The sequence below is a fragment of the Setaria viridis genome, chromosome 1 (genome assembly GCF_005286985.2).
Source record: "Setaria viridis chromosome 1, Setaria_viridis_v4.0, whole genome shotgun sequence".
Lineage (NCBI taxonomy): Eukaryota > Viridiplantae > Streptophyta > Magnoliopsida > Poales > Poaceae > Setaria > Setaria viridis.
The window spans coordinates 4,316,851-4,342,481 of NC_048263.2; the positions used below are offsets into that span (position 1 = coordinate 4,316,851).

General features: G+C 45.0%; 2 protein-coding genes and 1 long non-coding RNA gene across 34 annotated transcripts; all 3 read left to right on the forward strand.

Moving 5' to 3' along the window:
* Positions 1-6,555: 6,555 nt before the first annotated feature.
* Positions 6,556-6,990, forward strand: LOC117859181 (uncharacterized). The gene is made up of 2 exons (XR_004641120.1): positions 6,556-6,669; positions 6,800-6,990. It is a non-coding gene; the product is annotated as an uncharacterized lncRNA (long non-coding RNA).
* Positions 6,991-8,156: 1,166 nt separating this feature from the next.
* LOC117859066 (EIN3-binding F-box protein 1) lies at positions 8,157-11,299 on the forward strand. The gene is made up of 2 exons (XM_034742243.2): positions 8,157-8,446; positions 8,584-11,299. The coding sequence occupies exons 1-2, from the start codon at positions 8,422-8,424 to the stop codon at positions 10,521-10,523; spliced, it is 1,965 nt and encodes a 654-aa protein (XP_034598134.1). The 5' UTR covers positions 8,157-8,421; the 3' UTR covers positions 10,524-11,299.
* A 156-nt stretch (positions 11,300-11,455) lies between these two features.
* On the forward strand, positions 11,456-24,280 carry LOC117859075 (uncharacterized). 32 transcript variants are annotated; one of them, XM_034742275.2, is made up of 13 exons: positions 11,456-12,666; positions 12,979-13,030; positions 14,636-14,768; positions 15,067-15,123; positions 16,403-16,510; positions 16,970-17,070; positions 17,803-17,886; positions 17,959-18,063; positions 18,154-18,225; positions 18,304-18,396; positions 19,255-19,524; positions 19,612-19,680; positions 19,761-24,274. In XM_034742275.2, the coding sequence occupies exons 7-13, from the start codon at positions 17,826-17,828 to the stop codon at positions 20,681-20,683; spliced, it is 1,593 nt and encodes a 530-aa protein (XP_034598166.1). In that variant the 5' UTR covers positions 11,456-12,666; positions 12,979-13,030; positions 14,636-14,768; positions 15,067-15,123; positions 16,403-16,510; positions 16,970-17,070; positions 17,803-17,825; the 3' UTR covers positions 20,684-24,274. The 32 variants fall into 32 exon arrangements, with proteins under 32 accessions (XP_034598166.1, XP_072147511.1, XP_072147514.1 ...); XM_072291410.1 differs by having other exon boundaries at positions 16,403-17,886; positions 18,147-18,225; positions 18,310-18,396; ... (1 more) ...; positions 19,431-19,524; positions 19,761-24,280; XM_072291413.1 differs by having other exon boundaries at positions 16,403-17,886; positions 18,147-18,216; positions 19,255-19,317; positions 19,431-19,524; positions 19,761-24,280.
* The last annotated feature ends 1,351 nt before the right edge of the window (positions 24,281-25,631 follow it).

Sequence of the window (25,631 nt, forward strand, 5' to 3'; positions counted from 1 at the left end):
TGTGCTTGTGCCATTTTATTGTTTAATTATAGGCACAGGATGGGAGAAAATTTAGCTGAAATGAAACTGGTCACCCCCAACCTCCATCTGGGTCACCTCTGCCTGCCTGCCTGCCTGTCCAAGCGAGCACGGCATGTGCCATTGCCGCTTGCCACCTGAGCATTGGCAGGCAACTGGACGCGAGAGCACGGGACAGGCGGAGGCCGTTTCATCTCTGTCCCATACCCGACAATGTGCAAGTGAAATATCTCCCGGATCTCTCCGTACGCTGCCCCAAGGCTGGGCTGCTGATACGGCACGAATCACCTGATGGCTGCCATGTGATGATGGCAGATCGGATCGCCTAGCACCTAGCAGATCGAAGCGGGGATACCGTACGCCGGAGTAGCCAGATCTCACCAGGTGACCAATCACCAAGCACCAGATTCGAGGGAGGAGAGAGATCGAGGACGCGTCTGGTGCTCGGCATTGCGCTCGTCGGCCTTGGAGGAGGAGAAGGTCGCGGCAATGGCGTGTAGCTCGGTGTGTCATGTGTGTGAGAGGGGGAGAGAGGAGCATACTACCATTTCCGGTCCGGTCCATTTTGAAGTCGAAACCAGTTGGGCCGGGCCTCTCCGTACTGCTGGGCCGTCCATGCCCATGCCGACGAATGAAGATTTTGTACTCTAGGCTATTGGGATGGGTTCTATCCGGACCATCCTTATACCGAAGCTGCTCATATAGAGATCTGGATCTGATCAGAATTAGCAGACATTATGGGGCTGTGTATCTAATTCTCAAGACGAATCTATTAAACCTAATTAGTCCATAATTTGACAATGTGGTGCTACAGTAACCGTTTGCTAATGACGGATTAATTAGGCTTAATAGATTTATCTCACGAAATAGCACAGGGTTCTGCAATTAGTTTTATAATTAGCTCATGTTTAATCCTTCTAATTAGTATCCGAACATCCGATGTAACAATGCACCCCTGTGTCCCGTCCCTCCTCGTTTCAAATCCCTCCTCTCTCTCTCTCCCTATTGTTCTATCTCTATCTCATCCAGCAGTGGCGGCGGCGACGCCGCACCGGGCCAAATTCGGCGGTGTGGAGGCCAGATCCGGGCAAGCTGGCAACAAATCTCGATGAAGAAGACGTCAGGTACGCAGAGGCGTGCCTCGCCGGCTTTGGGCCTCGAGGGCGCTAGATCCGGTCGGCGGCAAAACCACGAGATTCATCGTTACCGTACATCACCGAGCAAGCCCATTCGGCCGCTGCTCCCTTCCTCGACGACATGATGGGAGCTGGTGCAGCAGAGCATCTACAGCGGCGGATCGGGCTAGGCGTTGCTAGCTCTCAGGAAGGAGGCGCCAGATCTGCGCTAGTTGGGGGCTCCGGCAGGCAGACGACGGCAATCGGTGACGCTAGGCGAGGGGTTGATCAAGTCTTCACTGCGGAACCGGCAGGAGCCTCGACAGGTCAGCAGCGGTGCCATGTCGCTGTCGCTCAACTTCCTGAGCCATGAAGGAGGTGGCGTCCATCAGGCCGCAGATCGTCTCGCCCGGCGGCGCTCCCTCCAGCCGGCCGACCGGGTGGCGGTCTCCTCCACGCGACTATTTTTGCCAATGCCGTTCGACCTGAGTTGCCTCCCGTGGCTTAGCGACCTGAGCACGCCGCACGCCGGCCACCAGCGGGAGCGCGGCCTTCTAGGGAAGGCAATAGGGACGGCAACGGGGCGGGTCGGGGTCGGGTGGAGCTTCCGCGGACCCACCCCGAAACCAAGAATAAAACTTGTCCCGAACCCGAACTTCCTTTCGGGTGACAATGTGCACCCAAGCAAGAACACGGTTTACAGGTGAGGTACGGGCGACCCACAGTGTGCACAGGCGAGGTACGGGCAGCCCACGGCGTGCACAGGCGAGGGGCGCGGGTGGGCGGCGCTCACGGAGTCACGAGCGAGGACGAGGGTTAGACGGTGGACTGGGTGGAAGAGGTTAAAGTTGGGAGAGTTATATATCTAGGGTTTCCAATTACGTATTGGGCTGGACTACATCTAATTTTTGGGCTGGAATGTAATTCGGGACCCCGTGGGTCACCCGGGAGGATTAGAAACCTGCTCCCACCCCACCCAGTTTCGGGTCCCTAAACCCGCAAACTCGCGGAGGAAAACAGATTCACCCCCACTCCATTGGGTCTGAAACCGCAGGTTTCAGTTTCAAACCCGCTCGACTGGCATCCCTATGGCCTCCGTGTCCTAGTTGCTCAGCCGCACCAGGCATCGTTCCATCCACTCGAAGGTACCAGCATACGAGCACAAGCATGCATGGCCACTGCCGTTCCATCCTTGCTACGCTCGCTAGGCGCAGCGCCTCCTCCTACTGCTCTGTTCCTTCTCCTTTCTTCTTTGTCATTTCTATCTTGAAGAAATTAGCAATGGACGTCTCCACTGCTGATTTGGGTTCCTGGCAGTTCATTCATCTCCTTTATTTGTTTTTCTTTACGGATCTTGTCCCATGGACCGCCAATCTGGTAAAGGACGCAGCCGATGGCCTCCTCCACATGGTTCTGTATCTCCCATCGCCGTAGCAGCTCCTCAATTTTTTGCATAGACTTTTGCTTATATTCTGGTGCATATATCATTTGTTTATGCATTATGGTTCAACGACAATAATGTCTAGTTGGCTTGGCCGCTCTCTGCTCTGTGGTTGTACATATTTATGTTGGTTGAATAATGCGGTTTAGTTGTGATTTAAATTTCGATTCATATTTTTCTACCGTGTTTGTCACATGGATTTCTAGTAACTTTATTTGCGATTCAACAATTTCATGCCAAATGTTAAGTTACATCTATCGTAATATGTATGAAAAATGGATAGTGATTATTATTAAAATCTTCTCAATAATTTAATTTTCATTCATTTGTTCAAATTGGGCAAATTATTTCTTAACACAACAACCTCAGTACATGCTAGTTTAATTTTTTTAACATAATTGAGTAATTATTTGCTAAGCTTGTCTCGTGTGCATCTTGATGTAGCAACAACTGGTTGATGTCATGGTACATGTTAAGCTCCAGCTCAGGCTTTTGATCTGTGATGTCACTTTCATGCTACAGCCATCAAGTACTTGAGTAATCTTGCATAATATTTGTTTTATTGGATAAATCATGTGTGTGTGATATTTAGCATGTTCCTGGTACAGTTAATTCAATCAATTTTTTCTCTACCAGGCCATCTTGTTACAAGTGTTCGGTTCTAATAGCTTGCCCACCTTTTATTTTGTTGTTGTTTCATCATGTACTGACATAGAAACATGGCTAGTTGCTGTTTAATTTACTACTCAATAAATCTTATTTTGTATGCTTATGCTTACTTTTTTTTTGTCTGTTTTCGAATCCAAGCTAGTTCGTTTGATGCTTTCGAGCATTTCCATCTGCTCCTATCTCCTCTCTTTGAGAATGATAAAACCTGTGTCTAGGCAGCACTTACTTTTTAGCGCTTTATATGCTTGTACACGAGATCTACATTAGTTGTAACCAAGTAGATGCAGCATATATCAATTTTAGATGTACATTAGTTGTAACCAAGTAGATGAAGCACATATCAATTTTAGATGCAGATTGACAGATTAAGAACCATAATTGTCCAGTAGGCAAATTATTGTGCACTTTGTTATACACCTAGATCTTAGATCTCTCGAGGTACCATGAATATTTCTTGATTGCTTGTGCATTCCCACCCTAGAAACTAAGCTTTTTGGTGCAATTGGTATACATCTTTAATTTATGACGCTTTTGCGTAATTTTTTAAGGTATGTAAAATCTGGGTTAGTGTTACATATTATTTTGGATAAAATTTCGGTATGAACTTTTTAAATTTGAGTAGTACAGATTCAAAAGTATAAAGCATAATAGTGGTACTTATAGTTTATACTGAAACATGTGTTGACATGTGTTGCATGGTATCACAAAACATAGCTAGTCGACTTGCATATTGGTGTGTAGTGTGTACATTGTGTTTGACTATTTTTCAGGAAATTCTCCATCAAATCTTTGCCTAGTTTGTGCTTGTTGTGCATTTATGCTTTGGGCGTTGACCTGATTAGCAGATTGTGTTGTTGTAGGACCGATCTGCAGATTAATTTGCATTCAGTCGCCTGTACATATGAGTAAAAAGGATCGTTGAATTTTGATCAATTATTAGTATTTTGATTTATAACTTTGACGATCATTCATGCACCCCTTTTATTTTGGTCAATTTTTGGATGGTCCCTGTATGATGGTCGGTACATGTGTGATACATGCACTATACGTATCTACTATTGATGAGTTAAGAAAAATTTTGAGCAATGTGTGGGGTGTCATGATACATGCAATATACATGGCTAGTACATGTGTGATACATGCATTATATATAGGTGTCTGCCACTGAAGAGTTGATAAAATTTTTGAGCAATGTGTGGGGTGTCATGATACATGCGATATATGTGGCTAGTACATGTGTGATACATGCATTATATATAGGTATCTACCACTGAAGAGTTGATGAAAATTTTGAGCAATGTGTGGGGTGTCATGATACATGTAATATATGTGGCTAGTACATATGTGATACATGCATTATATATAGGTGTCTGCGACCGATGAGTTGATAAAAATTTTGAGCAATGTGTGGGGTGTCCGCAGCATGTTTTAATTTTCTACTTTATAGATATGTTCAATTTGGTTCTTGGAAAAGAACGGTATTTTGGTTTCTAGGATGGATCACAACATAACTAATTGTTTGATTTTAGCAGCAAGGTATGTCCCTTTGGCAATAGTGAGGTACTAGCAAGGTACCTTTAGCAATAACGGAGGTACTATGGTAGCAGTAGTTCTCTCATTTGTTGCACGTGCTGTTCAATATCCATATTTTTTTTACCGCGCAATCAAACTTTGAGTGAGAGGTGTGCATGTGCTGCCAGTATCTACAATTTTTTTTATTCTATGCATTTAAAATTTGAACGAGTGGTAAAAGTTGGCTGCATGAGCACATGGTAGGATAAAAAAGTAGTTCTCATCGTGAAATGTGTAAGGAAGCAACCTGACAACTTTATGTCTGTTCCAACAAGGACGAGTAGTGCGGGCGTATCTGACATCAAGCAAAAAAAACTTCATTTACACTGTGAATACATCGACAAAAGACAAAATGGCACGTCTCTTACTGTAGAACGAACGAACCAACTCGCTCGAGTAAAACGTCCCTTTCGCATGCATGCCGAAGCACATAAACAGCCCAACCACCCGTTCCCAGTCCTCCGTTTCACTGATGATGAGTTGATGACTGTGACCCGGTCCCGCCCAACTATTCTCCCTTCTTCTGTTCTTTTGAAAAACAAGCTGTCTAACAATTCTGAAACACGTGCAGGAAGCAGCTGTAGCCTGCAGTAGCTAGTGAGTGACGGTGACGGCCAGCGAGCGGTTCACCCACTTGCTCCCGCAATCCTGCGCCTGCTCCCCGTCACCTCTGGCTCTGGAGATAACGCTCCCCTGCTCGCAGTCAGAGCCAGTGCGTCGGTCCCTCTCACCGAGCGACACCGCGAGCGCCAAGCTGGTTATTAAGGATTTTGGTAGCATCTGAGTCAAATGTAGTGGTATTCTTTTTAGAAGAAATATAGTGGTATTTTCACGGTCGTTGCAGTTAACCTTGACCATGTTTTGCGTAGAAGGAAGAAGATAGCACCAGTGACATAGGAGTAGTCACACAAGCTGACAAGCAATTCTTATCAGAGGTATTTCAGCATTCTGCAATCGGTCTTTCAACTTTGTATACTTTGATCACTGTTTTACGAAAAAAAAAACTTTGAACCTCTGTACGCTTTCCTTAAAGGAAGAAAATCCTTTTGAGGATAAAAGAGAAACATTTTCACCCTCAGCGGCTAATAAAACTGGTCATAGAAAATCAGTAGCAATTTCTTCAAAATCATAGTAATTATACATTATCAGGTCATAAGACTTCACCAGAGTGATGTGTAATTAAACCAGCTGTTCCTAAAACTACACATCAAAGACCGTGTCAATATCGTAAGCGACAAAACGGACCGGATCACACCGTATCTCGACGGATCACTTAACTAAACCGTGGGAGATTTAGTAGTACAAATCATTGATCCACTAGGCGATTAGACAAACCCCCCCTCTAATTAAACAGGTAAGACGCCACGCAAGTGGGGTGATTATGTTAGGCTGTTAGCACAAAGGAGCCTGTGTTAGTGGGCGGTTTTATAATTAGCAAAGCTCCGTGCGAAACCATGCACCTGGACTGGTACGCTTGGATGGATTTGGGTGGAGACGGAGAGGAGGATAGGCGAGAATCACGAGGGGGATCGTGGAGTGGATTTTGAGGGGTGGGTCATGGGTGCAACGCACCTGGCCGCGCTGGGGACGGGTGGGTGGTGGGGTAGGCCGGTGAGAGGTAAAGGGTGGGCCCGGCGCCGGGGAGGGGAGGGGAGGGGAGGGGGCTAGGTTCGCTGCACGCGCGGGAGGGTCGTAGTGACGAAACGTGCGTGACGCGCTGGGAAGTTGACAGGGCCGGCCTTTTTATGGGTGAAAATCCGTTGCCGGAACGGAACGGAACGGAAGGGAATTTTGTTTTGCCAGTCCTCCTGTTGTCGTTTTCGGGAGGTTCCCAAATAGGGAAGCTCATCGCAGGTGACTGCTATTTTCTTATGCATCCCTTTTCTATGAGGTGGATCTCGGTTTGTTGATAGGAATTCAGGGTGAAAAGGTTTGTCGTGGAAGAGATGAAAAGAGTACTTATTTTTCACCTCTCTTTTTTCAGGCAAGGTGCACGATGTTTTATCCTCTAAGTATTTAGCTTAACGGAACTGAAGCAACGTAACAAGGACAACCTCTACCGGCCACTAATTCTCCGGAGCTATGTTTAGTTTTAGTTTTTCTTCACATCCAACACTTAAAAGCGTCTGACCTCTGAATGTTCGTTATGCTCTGTTATTAACCTTTCTTTCGCAATTTTGTCTTAAAAGCTAATTATTAAATATCATATATAATTTAAAACAAATAGAGTATATGCAAATTTATCTGGTTGCTTCTATTCATTGGCAATAATGTACTTTAACAAATATATGCTAGTAAGCAACGCAATGAATATAATTTCAAATATATGATAGTCATACTCTCATATATTTTTCTCTCATGTTAAGTTATGATTACAATATTTTTGCAAGAAAAAAAAAGCAAATACGGAGATACCTCTTGAGTTGCGAGACCTATCCAACCTTACCAAAGGAGAGAAAACCTTCACTAAAATCCATTACTCATAGTCATAGCATCATCATGCACGCAAGCACGTTGGATCTGTCATCCATAGGGTGAACACCAAACCTTAGACCTCGTTTGGTTCTTTAGGAGCTCCTAAAATTCCTGTCACATCGAAATGTTTAGATACTAATTAGAAAGTATTAAACATAGACTAATTACAAAACCAATTGCACAGATGGAGGCTAATTTGCGAGACGAATCTATTAAGCATAATTAGTCCATGATTTGACAATGTGGTGTTACAGTAAACATGTGCTAATGATGGACTAATTATGTTTAATAGATCCGTCTCGGGAATTAGTCTCCATCTTGTAATTATAATTAGCTCATATTTAATCCTCTAATTAGCCTCCGAATATTCGAGGTGACATGAATTTTATTCCGAACTAAAGATCCAAACACCCCGTTACCACTCCCAAGATCAACATGCATTGCATGTAGTCGTGCCTTCCATAGTTCCATGCCGCATCCTCTGCATCAAGCCAGCCCAAACAAACCGCCCACCCCCCCCCCCCCCCCCCCCCCCCCCCCCCCCCCCTACGCGGCTACGCCGTACCTGTCCAGCGCGGAGGTTCAATGAACCCATCCACGATGCGCTTGCAACTTGGCGCCACGGGGGGCACGCGACGCGACGCCGAGGCCCCCGCCCCGCCCCTTGGGCGCGCCAAGGGCGGTCTCCTCCCTCCCTCCTCCTCCCTTCGCCCCGATCCATCCGCGCCGCCCGCGGCCCCGCCCGCCACACGCAAGCAGACCTCACTTTCTCTCTCATCCGGTCGTCACCGCACCCCCCTTCTCTCTCTCTCTCTAGCTGACTGGAATAGTCCATATTCCCCTCTCCCATATCTTCGCCCGCCTCTTCTTTTCCTCCCCAGGTCGCGGTCTCCTCCCCCCCTACCCTCCCCCCAGAGGTTCCCCCTTCCCCTTCCTTCCCTTCGTTCCCCTTTTTTCCCTGTCGCCGGCGGCGATAGGGTTCCGTTTTCCTTGCTCCGGCGGGCTGTAAATGCTTCCGGCCCTCACCGGCGCCTCAGATCCGGCGGTGGCTGCGTTCTTGTTCGTGCTTCTGGTCTTGATTCGAGTACTGGGAGGGGAAGGGGTCCCTTTGGTCGTGGGAGATTCGGAGACATGCCTGCGTTCTGCGCTTACGAAGGTGAGGCAGAAAGATCTCTTCTTTGTTTGCCCCCTGAGCTTCGTCGATTTGATTTGGGGATTTTGTTGGGGGTGGGAGTGATTGCGTGTGCTCTTCCGCTCTGGTACCAGGCTAATTGGTTGTGTTTCTTGGATCAGATGGCGGGTGCCTCGTCTCGGCGCCGGCAGAGCTGTCCGGGCTCTTCTGCCGCGGCGCCGTGCAGCAGCGGAAGCGCACGCTGGTGGCGGCATCCGCGGTCGCCGTGGCGGCGGCCACGGAGTGCTTGAGGGCCGCCAAGAAGCAGAGGCAGCAGCAGCTGCCGCTGCCGTCGCTCGACGCGCTCCCCGATGGGTGCCTCTTCGAGATCCTGCGCCGCGTGCCCGGCGGCCGCGGCCGCGGCGCCTCCGCCTGCGTCTCCCGCCGCTGGCTCGCGCTCCTCGGCAGCATCCGGGCATCCGAGCTCGCCCAGGCCGCGGCGGCGGCGGCGGACACCCCGGCGCTGCCCGACCTCAACGAGGAGTTCGTCATGGAGGAGGACAAGGACGACGAGACCCCCGCGGATTCGTGCGTCGAGAGGGTGCTCGAGGGCAAGGAGGCCACTGACGTCCGCCTGGCCGCCATGGCCGTCGTCGCTGGATCCCGTGGGGGGCTGGAGAAGCTCGCCGTCCGCGGCAGCCACCCGACCCGTGGCGTCACGGACCAGGGGCTCTCGGCGGTTGCTCGCGGCAGCCCCAACCTCAGCTCGCTCGCCCTCTGGGATGTGCCTCTCATCACCGATGCTGGGCTTGCCGAGGTCGCTGCCGGGTGCCCCTCGCTGGAGCGTCTGGACATCTCTCGCTGCCCTCTTATCACGGACAAGGGCCTCGCTGCCATCGCGCAGGGGTGCCCCAACTTGGTGTCTCTGACCATTGAAGCATGCTCCGGTGTTGCCAACGAGGGCCTCAGGGCGATTGGCCGCTGCTGCACAAAGTTGCAGGCTGTGAACATCAAGAACTGTGCGCATGTTGGAGACCAAGGCATCTCCAGCCTGGTGTGCTCTGCTACTGCCTCGCTTGCCAAGATCCGGCTCCAGGGTTTGAACATCACTGATGCTTCGCTTGCTGTGATTGGGTACTATGGGAAGGCTGTCACTGACCTTACACTTACTCGTCTCGCTACTGTTGGTGAGAGGGGTTTCTGGGTGATGGCTAATGCAGCTGGCCTGCAGAATCTAAGGTGCATGAGCATTACCTCTTGCCCTGGGGTCACGGATCTTGCTCTCTCTTCTATTGCCAAGTTCTGCCCAAGCTTGAAGCAGCTTTACCTCAGGAAGTGTGGATATGTGTCGGATGCTGGCCTTACGGCTTTCACAGAATCAGCAAAGGTGTTTGAGAACTTGCAGCTTGAGGAATGCAACAGGGTTACTCTTGTCGGTATTCTTTCTTTCCTCCGCAACTGCAGCCAGAAGTTCAGGGCTCTCTCTTTGGTGAAATGCATGGGAATCAAGGATATCTGCTCTGCGCCTGCACAGCTTCCTCTTTGCAAATCACTTCGTTTCCTGACAATCAAGGATTGCCCAGGTTTCACTGATGCAAGCTTGGCTGTGGTGGGGATGATTTGCCCTCAGTTGGAGCAGGTTGACCTGAGTGGTCTTGGTGAGGTCACTGACAATGGGCTTCTTCCTTTGATCCAGTCTTCCGAAGCTGGTCTGATCAAGGTTGACTTGAGTGGTTGCAAGAACATCACAGATGTTGCTGTTTCCTCCCTGGTGAAGGCACATGGAAAATCTCTGAAGAAAGTTAGCCTTGAGGGTTGCAGCAAGATAACAGATGCTAGCCTCTTCACCATAGCTGAGAGCTGCATGGAGCTTGCCGAGCTTGACCTTTCAAACTGCATGGTTAGTGACTATGGTGTTGCTATCCTGTCATCCGCGAGGCACCTCAAGCTCCGTGTTCTCTCACTGTCTGGCTGCTCCAAGGTCACCCAGAAGAGCGTGCCGTTTTTGGGCAACCTGGGCCAGTCTCTGGAGGGTCTCAATCTTCAGTTCTGCAACATGATTGGCAACCACAACATTGTATCACTGGAGAAGAAGCTCTGGTGGTGTGACATCCTTGCTTAGGCAGACAAGATGGTCCGGCGCTGGAGGGGCTCGTGTCTACTGAGAGCCGCTTCCAGATGCAGATATACGTCCGTAGCAGTAGCACAACCAGATGATCTCAGTTTTTTGGCTCGTGTGCGAGTCATGATGGTGGGCTTCCTCATTGTTCAAGGACCGGTTGTTTTAGGGGGTGCTTTCTAGCCGAGTGCTCGTTTTTCACAGATCACCTCACAGGAGGTTAATCTGTTTTTTGAGCCTTGGCTGCCATCACTGGCATCCTGCCCCTCGATCCAGACACTGGTCCTTGCCATTATAGTCATAAGGTTTTTTAGGTTGCCGTAGTGTCCAAGTCCTTTTCCATTTTACTGCTTCCTGGTTATGAAGTTGCAGGCGCTGGCGATCCATTGGCAGCTCTGGAGTGTCACAAATCACAAATTAACTCAACCCATCACTCATGCTGGTGGAGGACATCATTTCCAGAGCTTCTGATGCCGGAGCGTCTGTGGACTGTGCAGTGTGTTTGGTTGTCGAGTTTGAGTATGTTGAGTCTTGATGTGTTGTGTGCTGTTCTCTGTGGTGTGTAAGGTCATGTAGGGTTGCATCTTTTTTACAGTCTCTTTGGGATGCCTGTTGTTCATGGTGATCTCGGCCATTGCAAGGCGCATACTAGAAGCCTTGCCTTGACAACCTTGTATGGTTGTTTTTTTTGCCAGATCCCAATTTTTACAGGCAGATTGTTGGGTACTGTAAGCTTGGCGACCCTCTATGAATAAATGAAGTATGTGTTTATGTTGAAACTTCTTGCTTGCCTTGAATTTATAATATTGTTGTGTTTGCAAGTTAATCCTATGGGATGTGCTTAAATTTTATTAGACAATCCTGAAAATGTGGAGCCCATTGTCTTGCTGATGCATCACCTTCTAGTTTCAGACTTCCAGTATTTCAACCAAGGAATTCAAGTACTGAGGCACAACTGCTCATGCTTCAATCCTGCTAGTGGAAAATGCTGATTGTTTATGAATGAGTTTTTTCTGGTTTATTGCCCTGCAATCTTGAGTGTGCTCCAATCGACTTCTTTGTGCTTGCCTAAATACGGTCTTACCTTTCTTCATAAAATGACACGTAGTTCTTCTGCGTTGTTCGAGAAAAATAATTAGTCTTATACATCTTTCGTCAAATAACTATGGAGAGAGGATTGTTAATTGGATAGAGTATGCTAGAGCACTTCGTGCAGCATTCTGTTGTCAAAGTAAAGTTGATAGTTGTCTGAAAAATGTTGAACGTGGCTCTTTTTTTGAAAAGAGGAACTTGCCTTTGAATTGTTATCTTGTGAATCGTGATGCGAAGCTGAGCTGTGACGAGGGCCTCCCGGCAAGGTTGTTTTCACATCCCCTATCCCCCTCCCTTTTTATGGTAAAATTTTGTTTCTGTGTACTGATCGTAAATTTGTAATAGTAAATGTAGTCAAGTTCTCAATTTCAAAAAAAAAAAGTAGTCAAGTTCAAAAGATCTGTCACAAACCGTGGTGTTTAAACCAAGTGTCATACCTCAAGTAACTTTTGTTGGAGGTGATGATGTTTTCTGAAGCAAGTAAACTGCAACACTTGGAATGCCTCATGCCAAATCCTTGTGTTTGACGCTTGGAACATAGAACTTAGGTTTTGTGGAATTTACTCAGAGAGAAAATGCAATGTGCTTGTTATCTGACTAATCATGTGCCTGCATAGATGTCTTTTGTTGATCACAAGCACAAAGTGGAGTCTCAAAATTAACTAGATTGTTCTCTTCCAGGCTCATCATTGTGTGTTGCATTTATGATGTGAATGTTCATTGCAAATCATTTGTATGATAGTTTTTCCAAAAAAAAAGAAAGAATATGCATGATATCTTGGCCTGCAACTCCCTTTTATGTAGGAATTGTTCATTTGTACATCTTAAGCATTTCGTCTCTTTTGATAGCAGCTGAAGAATGTGTCAGCTCCTTAGTGGTTTCAAACTATGGACCTTTTTGTAGTTTCTGTTTTATGTTCTATGTACTGATGTGCTGCCACTTGCATGTGTGCAGCAACAGAAACTTCAAAGGATTTCTCGAATAAAAAACAGAACTTTAAAGGGATATGACCAGATTGATCGGTGCTAGATAAAGCAATCACGTATGGAAGAGGTACTTTCCTATTCCTTTGCTTCTGTTGTACAATCACATGGTTTAGCACATTTAAATTGGTTAGAGTTAGGACTTTAGACTCAATTTACAAGCACGTATAGCCTCACTTGTTTGGACGGTTGGTATATACAAGCACATCCTACAATTTTTGTTTAACTAAATTTTGACTGGAGATAAGATACCAGTTTTGGAAAAGAACATGATCAATGCAGCTCATTTCTGAAGCTCATATACTGCATGGAACAATGCTAAAGTTTCCTTTTCTTCAATGTTAAATGGAATAATCCAGAATCTTGCAATTTTATTTTGTAGAGCAAGATGACCCATTGAAACTACCAGGAAGACCAGACAGCTTGGCCTCATTGTAAGTATTTTTTTTCTAATGCTGATTTTTTTATCACATTGGATTGAGCATCATACAGCATGCCGAGCTGTTTCCTGTAAGGTCTGCAGAGTAACCACAGCCAAGCTGGTATCACCAACTGATGGGTTCCATCAATTGGTGATACCAGCACACCCGTGCTTGGGTTCACGGATGGATCATGGTGCACTCAAATATGAAAGGGCCAAGCATTGTACTTAAACAATAAGTAGAACATCGAAGAACTTAAAAGTACTCACAAACTAATGGTAAATCTTTTACAAGATGATTGAACACACAAGGATAAGATTTATGTAAGGTACATTAGAGAAGCTATGGCCTCTCTTTCCCAGGCCATAGGCCGTAGACATTTCACATTTGGAATGCCACAGCTATGTTCTATGGGTAGACCTCAATGAGTGAACGACATCCTAAGACGGGGCTAATCTTGTACTGACTGAACCCTGCATTTAGGAATAACCTATGCCACTTTTTCTGGTCTCGCTCTTCACCCGTTGTCAGCACCATCATGCATAGATCCATCAAAACTTGGGCTTCAAATTTTTGTTTGGATACCGAGCCTGCCACCGTATCTATGATTATCACCTTTCCCTTCGGTTCTCGACTAGAAATAGCCTCCTTTCACTACTAGGAAAACAAGTAGTGAAAACGCCATTAGTATCGATTGGGAACCCACTTTAGTACCAGTTTCGTAACCGGTACTGGTATACCGGTTGAGATAACCGGTACTAAAGGGTATCTCTTCTACTCCTAAAAAAACCAAAGAGGAGAAAAAACTTCGTACGTCGTCTGTCCTCCGCTCGGTTCACCCGTCCGCTGGCTCCCGCGTCCTCCGTGCAACCCGGTCCGCCCTTCGATCGAACGCGCTTCGACGCCCACCACGCGCACCGTCCGCTGCTCCTGCTCCAGCCCTGCGCTTCACGCTCCGCCATCCGATGTTCCCCTCGCTCGCCTACTCCTCCTCCCTCGCCCTGCATCGCCGCCGCCGCTCGCAATCCGCATCACCTCGGCTCGCTCGGCTTGCAACGCCGCCGCCGCCTGCAATCCGCCTGACCTCTGCTCGCTCGGCCTGCAACGCCGCCGCCGCCCGCAATCCGCCTGACGTCGGCTCGCTCGGCCTGCTTTGCCTCCGCCACCGCCCGCCATTTTCCTCTCCTCGACTAGGTCTCCCTGCGCAGCCGGCCTCGCCTGCCCTCCTCCTCCTTTCCTCCGTCGCCCTGCGCAACCGGCGCTGCTCGCCCGCACTCCTCGGCACGGTCTCCCTGCACAGCCGGTGCCGCCAGCCCGCCCTCCTCTCCTCGCCGCAGTTGCCCGCCAACGAGCCAGGTTCTATGTATTTGCAAGAAATGCTTCAATTGAATTTCAGAATCTGAATGCTTTAGAGAAATCATCTAGATTGCATCTAGATTGCATGATTATCTCCTTGTTTGCTGTACACATAGACTTGAGTCAAAGTTGTAAATGTTTTTTCTTATGCATTATGCAGGAAAATCACATGCATTGCAAAAAGAGAACCCATCCTTTACTATGCTTCATTCTTGGTTAAAACAGGCATGTACTGAGATGGTAATGCCAATTTCTTTGCAGTGAAGACAGGAGCATATATCCACCATATTAATTTGACAAGAGCATGTATCCACCATATTAATTTGACTACAGAGTTTGGTGTCAGGCCAAGGCCTCGGTGTATTACTACAGAGTTTGGTGGGCAACTGGGCATGTAAGTTTAGTAAATGCAGCATTATCACAGAATGAACGGGTTCTTTTGATTACTTTTCCAGCTAGATGTTTTAATTAATTTCAATTGTAGCCTGATGTATCTCACACACACTACTCCACTGCTACAATATTGCTTGGTTTCTGCAATTCATTTTTTCAGCGAGCATAGTAGCACAAATCTTCAATGGAGTTTAGTGGAACCAGATTCAGTGCTATCAGTATGTTTTGTGGCAGGTGTAGCTGAAGTATCATGTGATTTTGTTTATCTTTTCTCAGTCAAATCATTCTCTGCATTTCAGGTCATGGGAAGGATACATGCCATTCTTTCAGATTGAACTATTGTCACGGATGTAGGGGTATGACATTACATTATGTCTCTCTGTTTTCTGGGATTTTCTTTTCCAAAAGCAGAGGCTACCAGCTTGCTGCCGGATAACTAGGATTGTAAAACAGAAATGTTCTGTAGCTAATGAAAAGCATCAGTTAAACATGAAATTAATGAATGAGTAGATGTTTCACTACCAGTCTACCGCAGACCTTTAATACATCTCTTTCTCCTGCGTTCACTTAAATTCTCTGTGTTGGTGCGTAAGTGCAAGATTTTGTCCTTGTGTTAATGAGTCCATACAATGTTAAAAAATCAAGATTGTTAAGTTTTAGTGTTAAGCAAACTCATGCACTAAAATTTTCTTGATGAAGTCCAATGCACTCTTGCATGCAGAGATTATAGTCATTATCATTAGACTGTTACAGTCAATGTGCTGACTGTAGCGAATCATGTGCTAAATAATTTGCAGTCTAAGTTAATCTGACCTTATCTTCAAGAATTAGTTTATCAATTTGTAGTTCACCAGAGGTTTTGGGAGTACAACTAGGAATATTTCCCCCATTAATTGCTGTTGAGAGTCTCTGCCAGTACTTGCTATTGTTCGATGCCTATAAGGCTATAATCATTCCTCCATATGGGACCTATAATATCTTGTCCAATGCTCCAACCAGCCATTACTAAGCCCAAGTGATGACTTGATTTATTTTTGTCTTATAGACATTTTTTGCAGTACTTTGAATAGGTGATTCAAGTTTGTGTTGTATGCTAGCAATGTCCATCGATATCTGGAATCATGATGGTTTGTTGCTCCACATAAGGATCTGTTGTACAACACTATTTGAATGAAAAATGAAATGTGCTGCATGCCTGATTCATTTTGAACCGCACAAGCCTACAAAGGGTTGTAGGTCAGCCAGTCCGATTTAACTGATCTCAAACAATACAGGGACCAGTTTCCAACAAAAATTGCATTTATCCAATCATTGTTACGAACTATTATCTGATGGGCCAAAAATACAAAATATACAAGGTTGGCTAATTTCATCCATTAGAAAGTGACAGCCCACTATCTATGCTTGAATTTCTCCTAGAGCCTGTGGACTGTCACATATAATCTGCTACTACCCTTCAGGTGATACAGTTCAATCATTTGCACTCAGGGCAAACTGATCTGGGCCACACCACATTGATATAATCATATTCAGTGCTCATTTCTGCGATTCTTGTTGATCTCTCTCTGTTTGGTATGGTCAGATCTTGCTTATTTTCTTGTGTTCTAATATTATTTTATTTTTTGCTTCTTGCAGATTGGGAAAAGTGACCACACATCTTTTCCTATACAGAAGAAACAGGCATCAAGAGAGTTTCTCAGAACTGTAGCCCATCTCCGTCCTCAGACAAACACTTTTGGTGCAGTATGTTTTACTCACTGCTGTCTCCTTTTTCTTCCCTCTCTGGCATTCGGGACTTCAAAAGTCACCAATTCGAGTTTCTTTTTAGTTTCTTTCAGTATATAAAGGTGCATAGGTTTGTTGATCATGAGACTGGAAATGATTCTTTCCTTCCATTACTCAACCAGAAATTGAAATGCAACTTATCAAGTGTCATCCTTTATCTATTTGTATGATTTGTTCCTTACGGTAACTTACAAGTTAGTACACAATCTGTAAATATGGTTGCCTCTGTAAATTTCTAGATTTGGCAATGATATGGTCAAAGGTACTCACAAGACTGGCCACCACATGCATAGTAGTGTGGTTCTATAGTATGTATGAATTTCCAAGACAAGCTATCTGGGGTTTAGTTGCAAACTTTCATTTATGAGGTATCAAATCATAATTGTGTTGCCTAGGTGGTCACATAATTTCTTACAGATTATTGGTTGTGGACTGTCTTACATATTACAAGAGCTGCAAGGATAATATTATTGTGCCCTTTTGCAAAACAAGCTTTCTACAAACAGAAAACTGAAAAGGTATTTCCTTCTTTAGCAGTTGGAGTATCTATCGTGTTTAAGTGTAGCTGTTAACTATACAATTTTGGTGATCCTCCCTGCATTAGCCAAGCAAATCGATTTAGAATCAGCAAAAGAGTTATCATAGCTGAATGTCAATAGAATACAGGATTGGAGGATTCCTCGAAAAAAAAAGAATACAGGATTGGAGCATAACACAATAGAAGGACTATATACTGTAAGGTGCCATCAACCTCAGTGCCAAGGGAAAAAGATGGATCATGTAACTTGCAATAAAGCAGCAATCTGGCAAGATAACTTTATTTTAGGTCTATCCAATGCTTGCTTTGAGAACATGTGTTTGCAAAAAAGTGGCCAAGAAATAGAGATTGTTGTTGAGGGAACTATAAAAGATCAATATATGAATGCATTGCTCAGGCAAGAAAATAAACCTTTTGAGATAACCTGCACACTAACAAGTATATGCTATGTGGGTGGTTAACTTGATCCAATCACATTTTAAATAAAGAAATCCTATCAGTAATGTATGACCTGCCAAGCTAGAGCAGGAATAGTCCCATGTATAATTTACCAGGCCTGTACCCTTATAACCTATATTAGTTCCCTGGAAGTTAGCAAAAACTACATGAGATGCGCAAGCAAATTGGTTAACTGGCAATAATTTTTCATTGCCTTTCTTGAATGTTATTGTAAACATCAATTTTATGAAATCCGGTTTTGCCTTTCATTTAGCTTGTGCAGGGACTATCACTTTGATGGAAGGGTCAAGGCGGTCTAAGGAACCTTTTAAAGAACTCACAAACATAACAATCCAAGGTGAGGATACAGTTGGACATTTGGGTCGTGATGTACTATGGTCACTCATTATGTCATTTCAATATGATCAAGGTACGCAAACCCCACATCATGTAGATCCTAAGGAACGTGATAGAGAGGGTAAGAGGAGAAAAGGGGAACAAGGTGCCATTCAACACATTCCAAACCATCGCCAAGGTACTGTTGTGTTCTTCGTTTCACTCCATTTCTGCATCGTTATTTTTTCATGACAAAATATTGACACTTAGGAGTTTACGTAGATGACAGTGTACACATGGAGGTATAGGGGAGATTTGGGAGAAAATAAAGACAGACTTCATGTGGGGACAGGTGAATCAGGTGCGCCTACACACTTTTGTTGTTCTGGAAAAACATCAATGTTTCATAATGTGCTTTATTTTTTATGATCTTTTAAAGATGTAGGCACTGGTTTAATCAATGATAAGGCTACTCTTGGTGAGATGGAAGATTTATGCAATCAGAGTTGTATCAGCCCTCTATGTGAAGGAGGTAATCGTGTGCTTAATAATCATATGATATGCCTGATTTCAGGAATTTAAATCTCTAAAACTTTTTTAGATATAAACACCGCATTACGCAATGATGATGCTACTCTTGGGGACATAGGGGACGTTTGCGTTGAAAGTTATAGTAGTACTACGGGTGAAGTAGGTAATCCTGTAGCGGCTAATTATTTAGTGCTTCTTAATTATGACGGCCTCCTTTAATAGGTATTTTTATGAAAACATCGCATTAATAAATAAGAGGCGGTGCGATTCATATGCCAAATCAAATAGAGATCTTGTTATCCTCAATTGTTGCCATCTTAATGCACGAAACACATTAACCAAACATCAATGCAACTTATTATTTAGGTGTTGGATTAGATCCATATTCTATGGATGATCATGACCTCTCGCCTAACGAGCATAGGCGTAGAAGGGATAGGGCACGGAGGGCAGCAATGTCTCATGGGCAGAGGGCTATAATAAATAAGAGGCGACGTGGTTCATATGCTGCAAAGAGATTATTTATGAAGCTAGAAGAGAAGAAGGAGAAAATAAGACAGTCCAAGAGTGAGTATAGAAAGAGGGTCAAAGAATAACGGGCAAGCAATTTGCATCCTGACTCTATCGCTATGCCAAGTCCTCACTTCAAGCAATCAAATATTTGAAGCAACCATTGGCAGGAATACCAAACGGCCTGCTGGTGAAAAAATCAATTATACGAGCCAGCCGACTCAAACGTCTTGTGTCATGGACAATGTTAATTAGCTCACATCCTTGGCCCACCTTAGTATTCATATTTTCTATTATTATGATATTTAAAGTAACCTGCATTTATCCTACTGATATTCTACTACTAAAGGTGGCACCCAAACGGACGCTCGTGACTCCCATCCCTTCATTGCATCTAATGTATTTGGAGTGGGTAAAAAGAAATTCAATTTGATTATTTGTCAATACCGGTTCTATGTCTCACCCGCAATTCATCTTTCGCAGAAAATATTAGGCCAGCACCTAATGACACTAATGACGCTACAGGTACTCAGACACAGCCATCTGTTGTTGACCAGCTATATTCAATGCCTCCACATGGTGGACAGGGCAGAGACACATGCCTCTATGGAAGAGGACGGTAAATGTTGCACGTGTTTCCTTCGTGCTCTTATTCTACCTATGTAAATACGTTTGTCTCATCACTTATTTGCCAATGTTGCATCAGATTGCGACGAGAAATCATATTTGAGGAAGATGAGGAAGAGGATGAGGGGCACAATTTTTGGAGGTCAAGGTACACCTCGGCGCATCTATGTGACGCTTGAGTTATCTTATTTCCAAAATCTAACACTTCATACTCGTGCTAATGATTAGAACCTGATTATTGGAAAGCTGATGAGGATGTTGATCTCGAGACGGCTAATGAAGATCCCAACGAACCCGATGTACCAGATCCATACGATGCGGTTTATGCCAATGTCCCTAATGAGACGCACATGCTTAAGCCAGAGGATAATTGCGAGCACTGCAATGCAAAGAAGTTCGAGTCAGAGCCACCTGGATTCTGTTGTCATAGTGGAAAGATTCATCTTTCCACCCCTGAGACACCACCAGAACTCGTGAGACTGTGGTCGAGTTCGAACGCTAATGCTAGGCATTTCTGTGCAAATATCAGATATTTCAATGGCCACTTCTCTTTCACTTCTCTGTACTGTAAACTTGATCGTGTGACTACTGACATGAAAAACTGTGGAATTTACACATTCCGTGCCCATAACCAAATCTACCATAACATACGATCATTTGGTAAAGAGGATGGTCACGAACCTAGACACCTCGAGCTTTATTTTTACGACGACGATCCGTCTCTTGAGCATAGGCTCCGCAAGTGCCGTGAGAAGTCTGCCCAAGAAGACAGGGAGGTCATCCAGAGGCTAAAGGATATCTTACATGGCATTAATCCCTACTCAGAGAATATTAGGAGTATAGGCCAAGTTGACAACCTTAAGGATTACCATGTCGAGTTGAACCTTGACCAACGGCTGGACCAGAGAACATATAACGTGCCATTAACATCAGAGGTTGCTACCGTTTGGATTGAGGGGAGCGAGCATCGGGGCCAATTCGATAATAGTGTTGTCCTCCAAGGGAAGGATAGGTCGATCCATGGCATCCAGTCCTATCATGGGTGCTACGACGCTCTCTCATACCCGCTATTCTTTCCAAGAGGTGAGCTCGGGTGGCACAACTGCATTCCAAAAGTTGGTGTGACTGAGGCTGAAGTCAATAAAGCTTGAGCGATCCGCAAGGCGCATGTTGATGGTGGTGGCGACGATGATGCTGGTAAATTCTGATCTCTTTATAGTGTCTTACAAACAGTATACAAATGTTCTGGATGCCGTCAATCACGATACTAACATGAACAATGTTTATGTGTGTACGCTCTGCTGGAAATAAATGTGTCTCCGTGCGTGATTACTATTGCTACAAATTCCAGATGCGTCCTGGGATTTTCAATCCAATACTATACGACAAGCGTCTATTCCAGCAGTTTGCTATCGACACCTACGTCAAGATTGAAAGCTCGCGTTTAAACTACATCCGCAACAACCAGGACCTTCTTAAGGCTGACCTGTACCAAGGTTTGGTTGACAACTGGCGTACGAGGGTGGAAGACGCTGATGAGGTTGGCAAACGTACTATGTTGTCGCCGACTTTCATTGGATGGCCCCGTAATATGAGGTGTCGGTACATGGACGCGATGGCTCTAGTTCGAAAGTTTGGTAAACCGGATATCTTCCTCACAATGATGTCCAATCCTAATTAGGATGAGATCAAGAACGAGCTTTATCCCGGCCAGAGTCCACAGGACCATCCCGATCTTGTAACTCGAGTGTTCAGGGCGAAGTTGGAGAAGCTCAAGAGGATGTTGATGGAAAAAGACATACTTGGAAAGGTCCGTGCATTCGTATATGTCATGGAGTTCCAGAAGAGGAGCTTGCCGCATGCACACTTTTTGCTAATAATGCAAATGAAATACAAGATCACGTGCCCCGAGCAGTATGACTTGCTTATCTCTGCTGAGCTACCAAACAAGAAGAAGTACCCTGACCTCTACAAGATGGTGACGAAGCATATGATGCATGGCCCCTGCGGGACGCTAAATCCATTATGTCAATGCACAAGGGGACGTACTTCATGCAAGAATCGTTACCCGCGGCCATCCTGCGATTCAACGTCGCAAGGTAAGGATTCATACCCCATCTATCGCGATGCGATAATGGTCGTAAGGAAATAATTCAAGGTCACATCCTGGACAATCAGTGGGTCATTCCATACAACCCATGCCTGCTACATACTTTAAATTGCCACATCAATGTTGAGGCATGTAGTAGCATTAAATCTGTGAAATACCTATTCAAGTACATATACAAGGGCCATGATAGAGCATCCGTGGCTGTTAGGGAGGCTGGAAAAAAAGACAAGGGGAATGTTGATGAGATCACGCAATACAGAGAGGCCCGGTGGGTGACACCTCCAGAAGCCATGTGGAGGATATACGGCTTTGACTTGAGCAAGAACCATCCACCTGTGCAGCAGCTACAACTTCATCTTCCCGACATGCATATGGTTACATATCATAAATAGGACAAGATCGAATAGGTTGTCAAGCGTCCAGGTGCCGACGAGTCAATGTTGACAGTGTACTTCGAATACAACAGGCTTCATGAGGAAGCTCGAGGAATCTTGTACCGTGACTTTCCAGAGCATTATACTTGGGAGTCTAATGGTAAATTTTGGAAACCAAGGAAAAACGCTGTATACCTGGTCGGGAGACTCATATCGGCTCATCCGGCTAAGGGGGGACACTACTTTCTTCGGGTTCTCCTGAACCATGTTGCTGGGGCTACTTCATACAGGGACCTGAGGACTGTTGACGGTGTGCTCCTGCCCTTGTTCCGTGAAGCTGCGGAGAGGCGAGGCCTAATCGAAGAAGATAATACACTCGATGAGTGTCTTACTGAAAATAGTTTGTTCCATATGCCATCCTCATTGCGTAGGTTATTCACGACTATATTGGTATTCTGTGAATCGAATGATGTGTTTGGGTTGTGGACAAAACACCTTGACGCAATGTCATAAGACTACAGGCGCAACAATCCAAACCCGAGTCTGGTGGAACAGATGGTTTTGATTGACATTAGGAACATGTTGCAATCTACGGGGAAGGATATAAGGTCGTTTCCTCTCCTAGGAATTGATGACTCATATGACGACGCTAGCGGTATCCCTCGTGAGATATTTGAGGAGGCAAGCATTGACCAGAATCCGGAAGATGTGGGACTATCCAATTCCCTAAACGAGGAGCAGAGGGCTACCTACGAAGAGATAATGTCCAAAGTGGACACCGAACAAGGCGGTTTGTTCTTTGTGGATGGACCTGGCGGCACAGGAAAGACATTTTTATACAGGGCACTTCTCAGAACCCTTCATGTCAGAACAAGCCTGCTGTTGCTACAGCTACATCTGGTGTCGCAGCGTCTATAATGCCTGGTGGGAGGACGGCCCACTCACGTTTTAAGATACCCCTTACTCTTGAGGATGGCAGTTGTTGTAGTTTCACCAAACAGAGTGGTACTACAAAGCTACTGCATCAAGCGTCTCTCATCATTTGGGACGAGGCGTCTATGGCAAAGAGGCAAGCTATGGAAGCCATAGACAATGACCTACGTGATATAATGGGCCGGCAGGATCTGCCGTTTAGTGGGAACACTGTTGTCTTTGGAGGGGATTTCAGACAGGTTCTCCCTGTTGTACGGAAAGGATCCAAGGCTCAGATAGTCGATGCTTCTCTACGAAGGTTGTATCTTTGGGAATCCATGCGCCATCTTAAGCTCGTGCGCAACATGAGGACACAAAGTGACCCGTGGTTTGCGGAATATCTACTGCGCATTGGTGGTGGCACGGAGGAGGTTAACGGAGATGGTGATGTATGTCTTCCTGACGATATATGTGTCCCGTCCTCTGGAGATTCTGAGAAAGATCTTGATAGTTTGATTGAATGCATCTTTCGAAACCTCAATGCAAACATGACAAACAAGGACTACATCACCTCCAGAGCGATTCTATCCACACGTAATGATTGGGTGGACAATATTAATATGAAGATGATTGGCATGTTCTAGGGAGAGGAGATGGTGTACCATAGTTTCGGCTCCGCGATTGATGATCCGCATAACTACTATCCGTCGGAGTTCCTTAACACATTGACTCCCAACGGGCTTCCTCCACATTTGCTAAAGCTCAAGATCGGCTGCCCGGTCATATTGCTTAGGAATATCGACCCTGCGATTGGACTGTGCAATGGTACAAGGCTGGTGGTTCGAGGCTTCCAAAGAAATTCGATTGATGCTGAAATTGTGCTGGGACTGCATGCCGGAAAGAGGGTTTTCCTTCCTCGAATACTGTTGTGTCCCTCTGATGATGAGATGTTCCCATTCCAATTTAAGAGGAAACAGATCCCTGTTAGGCTCAGCTTTGCCATGACGGTCAACAAGTCACAGGGCCAAACTATACCAAATGTGGGTGTGTACCTCCCCACCCCTGTGTTCTCTCATGGTTAATTGTATGTTGCTATGTCTAGAGCCACAACCAGAACGAATATCAAGATCCTCGCCCTCCCGCCTAATGCAGAGGTAGAAGAGGAACAGACTAAAAAGAAGGAAAAGAAAAATGGTAATAAGAAAGTGAACGACCAGGGTAATCAAAATAACAAGGAACAAAAAGGTAGATCCGAGAATAAGAAAAGGGTACCAACAGTAGATGGCACGTATAGAAGAATATTGTATACAAGGAGTAACTAACCCCATAGGCGAGGTAATATAATGATTAGTCGTGCGTGTCTTACACTTTTCATTTAATTTTTTAAAATACTTAACTCATCAATTCCATGTTTCTTGTTCTTGCTAGGTAATTTTAAATGCTTTGTCTGCATGGATAATTTGCATCCACACGAGCTGCTAATTATCAAGTCAAGCGTTTAGGTAAAATTGATTGCTTAATTTTGTCACATGATGTCACTGCAAAATCTGGATTACATCACATGATTATATATGATGTTTGGGACATGCTAATTAGTTCAATATTTTGTTTCTTCAAACTCTTCTCTGTTTCCTGTGCTGCGTGTCTGAACTTATTTGCAAATTTTCTTAAAATTCTTACCCTTGGTGCACTTGTGAAAACAACTTATTGCTGATAAATTATTCTGATTTTGTTTGGATTGCAGCCTGCAAAAGTCAAAGAATTTATTGATCGAGTAATCAACATTGCACTACATGACATTGCCATACCACTATCAGGTTCCGTTGGGAATTTAATAAGGTGACTTTCTTTAAAGTGGCAGCCTATTTTATATTTTGCTTGCTTACTTTCGTGCAGTTGCTTACTTTTGGTACTTGGTAACAGGAAAATTTCCACCACTCGAAGCTTTTATTTATGCATTTTGACACATTTCAAGACATACATTTCTTCTAGGAAGGATCTTCTTTTATCTCACGATATGGCTGAGGCTGATCCTTTGCCAAAGAATACCATCTTGAAAATTCAGTTATACAGATTGTTTTGGAGAATTATCAGAATAAAAGTTCTTTTGCTGGTCTTGAGGTGAGCTAAAAGTTTATGCTACTACCTCCTCATGACTTCAGAAGATGCGAGTTATAACCATCCATGTTTTTTTAGTCGCCTCATGTTAATTTGTTACTTTTTTTCAGCATTTTAAGCTCCTGGCATCGTCGGACCCTGAGATAGTTGTAGCAGCTTTGGAAATTCTTGCTGCATTGGTGAAAATAAATCCTTCAAAGTTGCATATGAATGGGAAGCTAATTAGCTGTGGAGCTATAAACACCCATCTTCTATCATTGGTCCAAGGATGGGGCAGCAAGGAGGAAGGTCTAGACTTGTACTCTTGTGTTGTGGCAAATGAAGGAAATCAGCAGGAGGGCTCATCCTTATTCCCAGCAGATTTGGAGAACAAATATGATGGCATACGGCAGTCTTGGTTAGACTCTTCGTCTCTTGACTGGAATCTGATGAATGGAACGGCATACTCTTTCTCATTTCCACAGGACGACTGCGCAGTATAAAATATCCACGTCCCATTTTGAGTACATACGGTGACATATCCAATGTTGAGTTTAAGTCGCCGTTAGACCTTGCTAGAAACGAAGACGATGTAAAGGTGGTTAA

Bases quoted from the DNA above. Each gene is read 5' to 3' on its own strand.
- LOC117859066 (XM_034742243.2), top strand. From the start codon at position 8,422: ATGCCTGCGTTCTGCGCTTACGAAG. The intron at 8,447-8,583 runs GTGAGGCAGAAA...TTCTTGGATCAG, and splicing joins TGCGTTCTGCGCTTACGAAG to ATGGCGGGTGCCTCGTCTCG.
- LOC117859075 (XM_034742256.2), top strand. From the start codon at position 17,775: ATGAAATCCGGTTTTGCCTTTCATTTAGCTTGTGCAGGGACTATCACT. The intron at 18,226-18,303 runs GTGCGCCTACAC...GATCTTTTAAAG, and splicing joins TGTGGGGACAGGTGAATCAG to ATGTAGGCACTGGTTTAATC. The intron at 19,525-19,611 runs GTAAATGTTGCA...ATGTTGCATCAG, and splicing joins TGCCTCTATGGAAGAGGACG to ATTGCGACGAGAAATCATAT.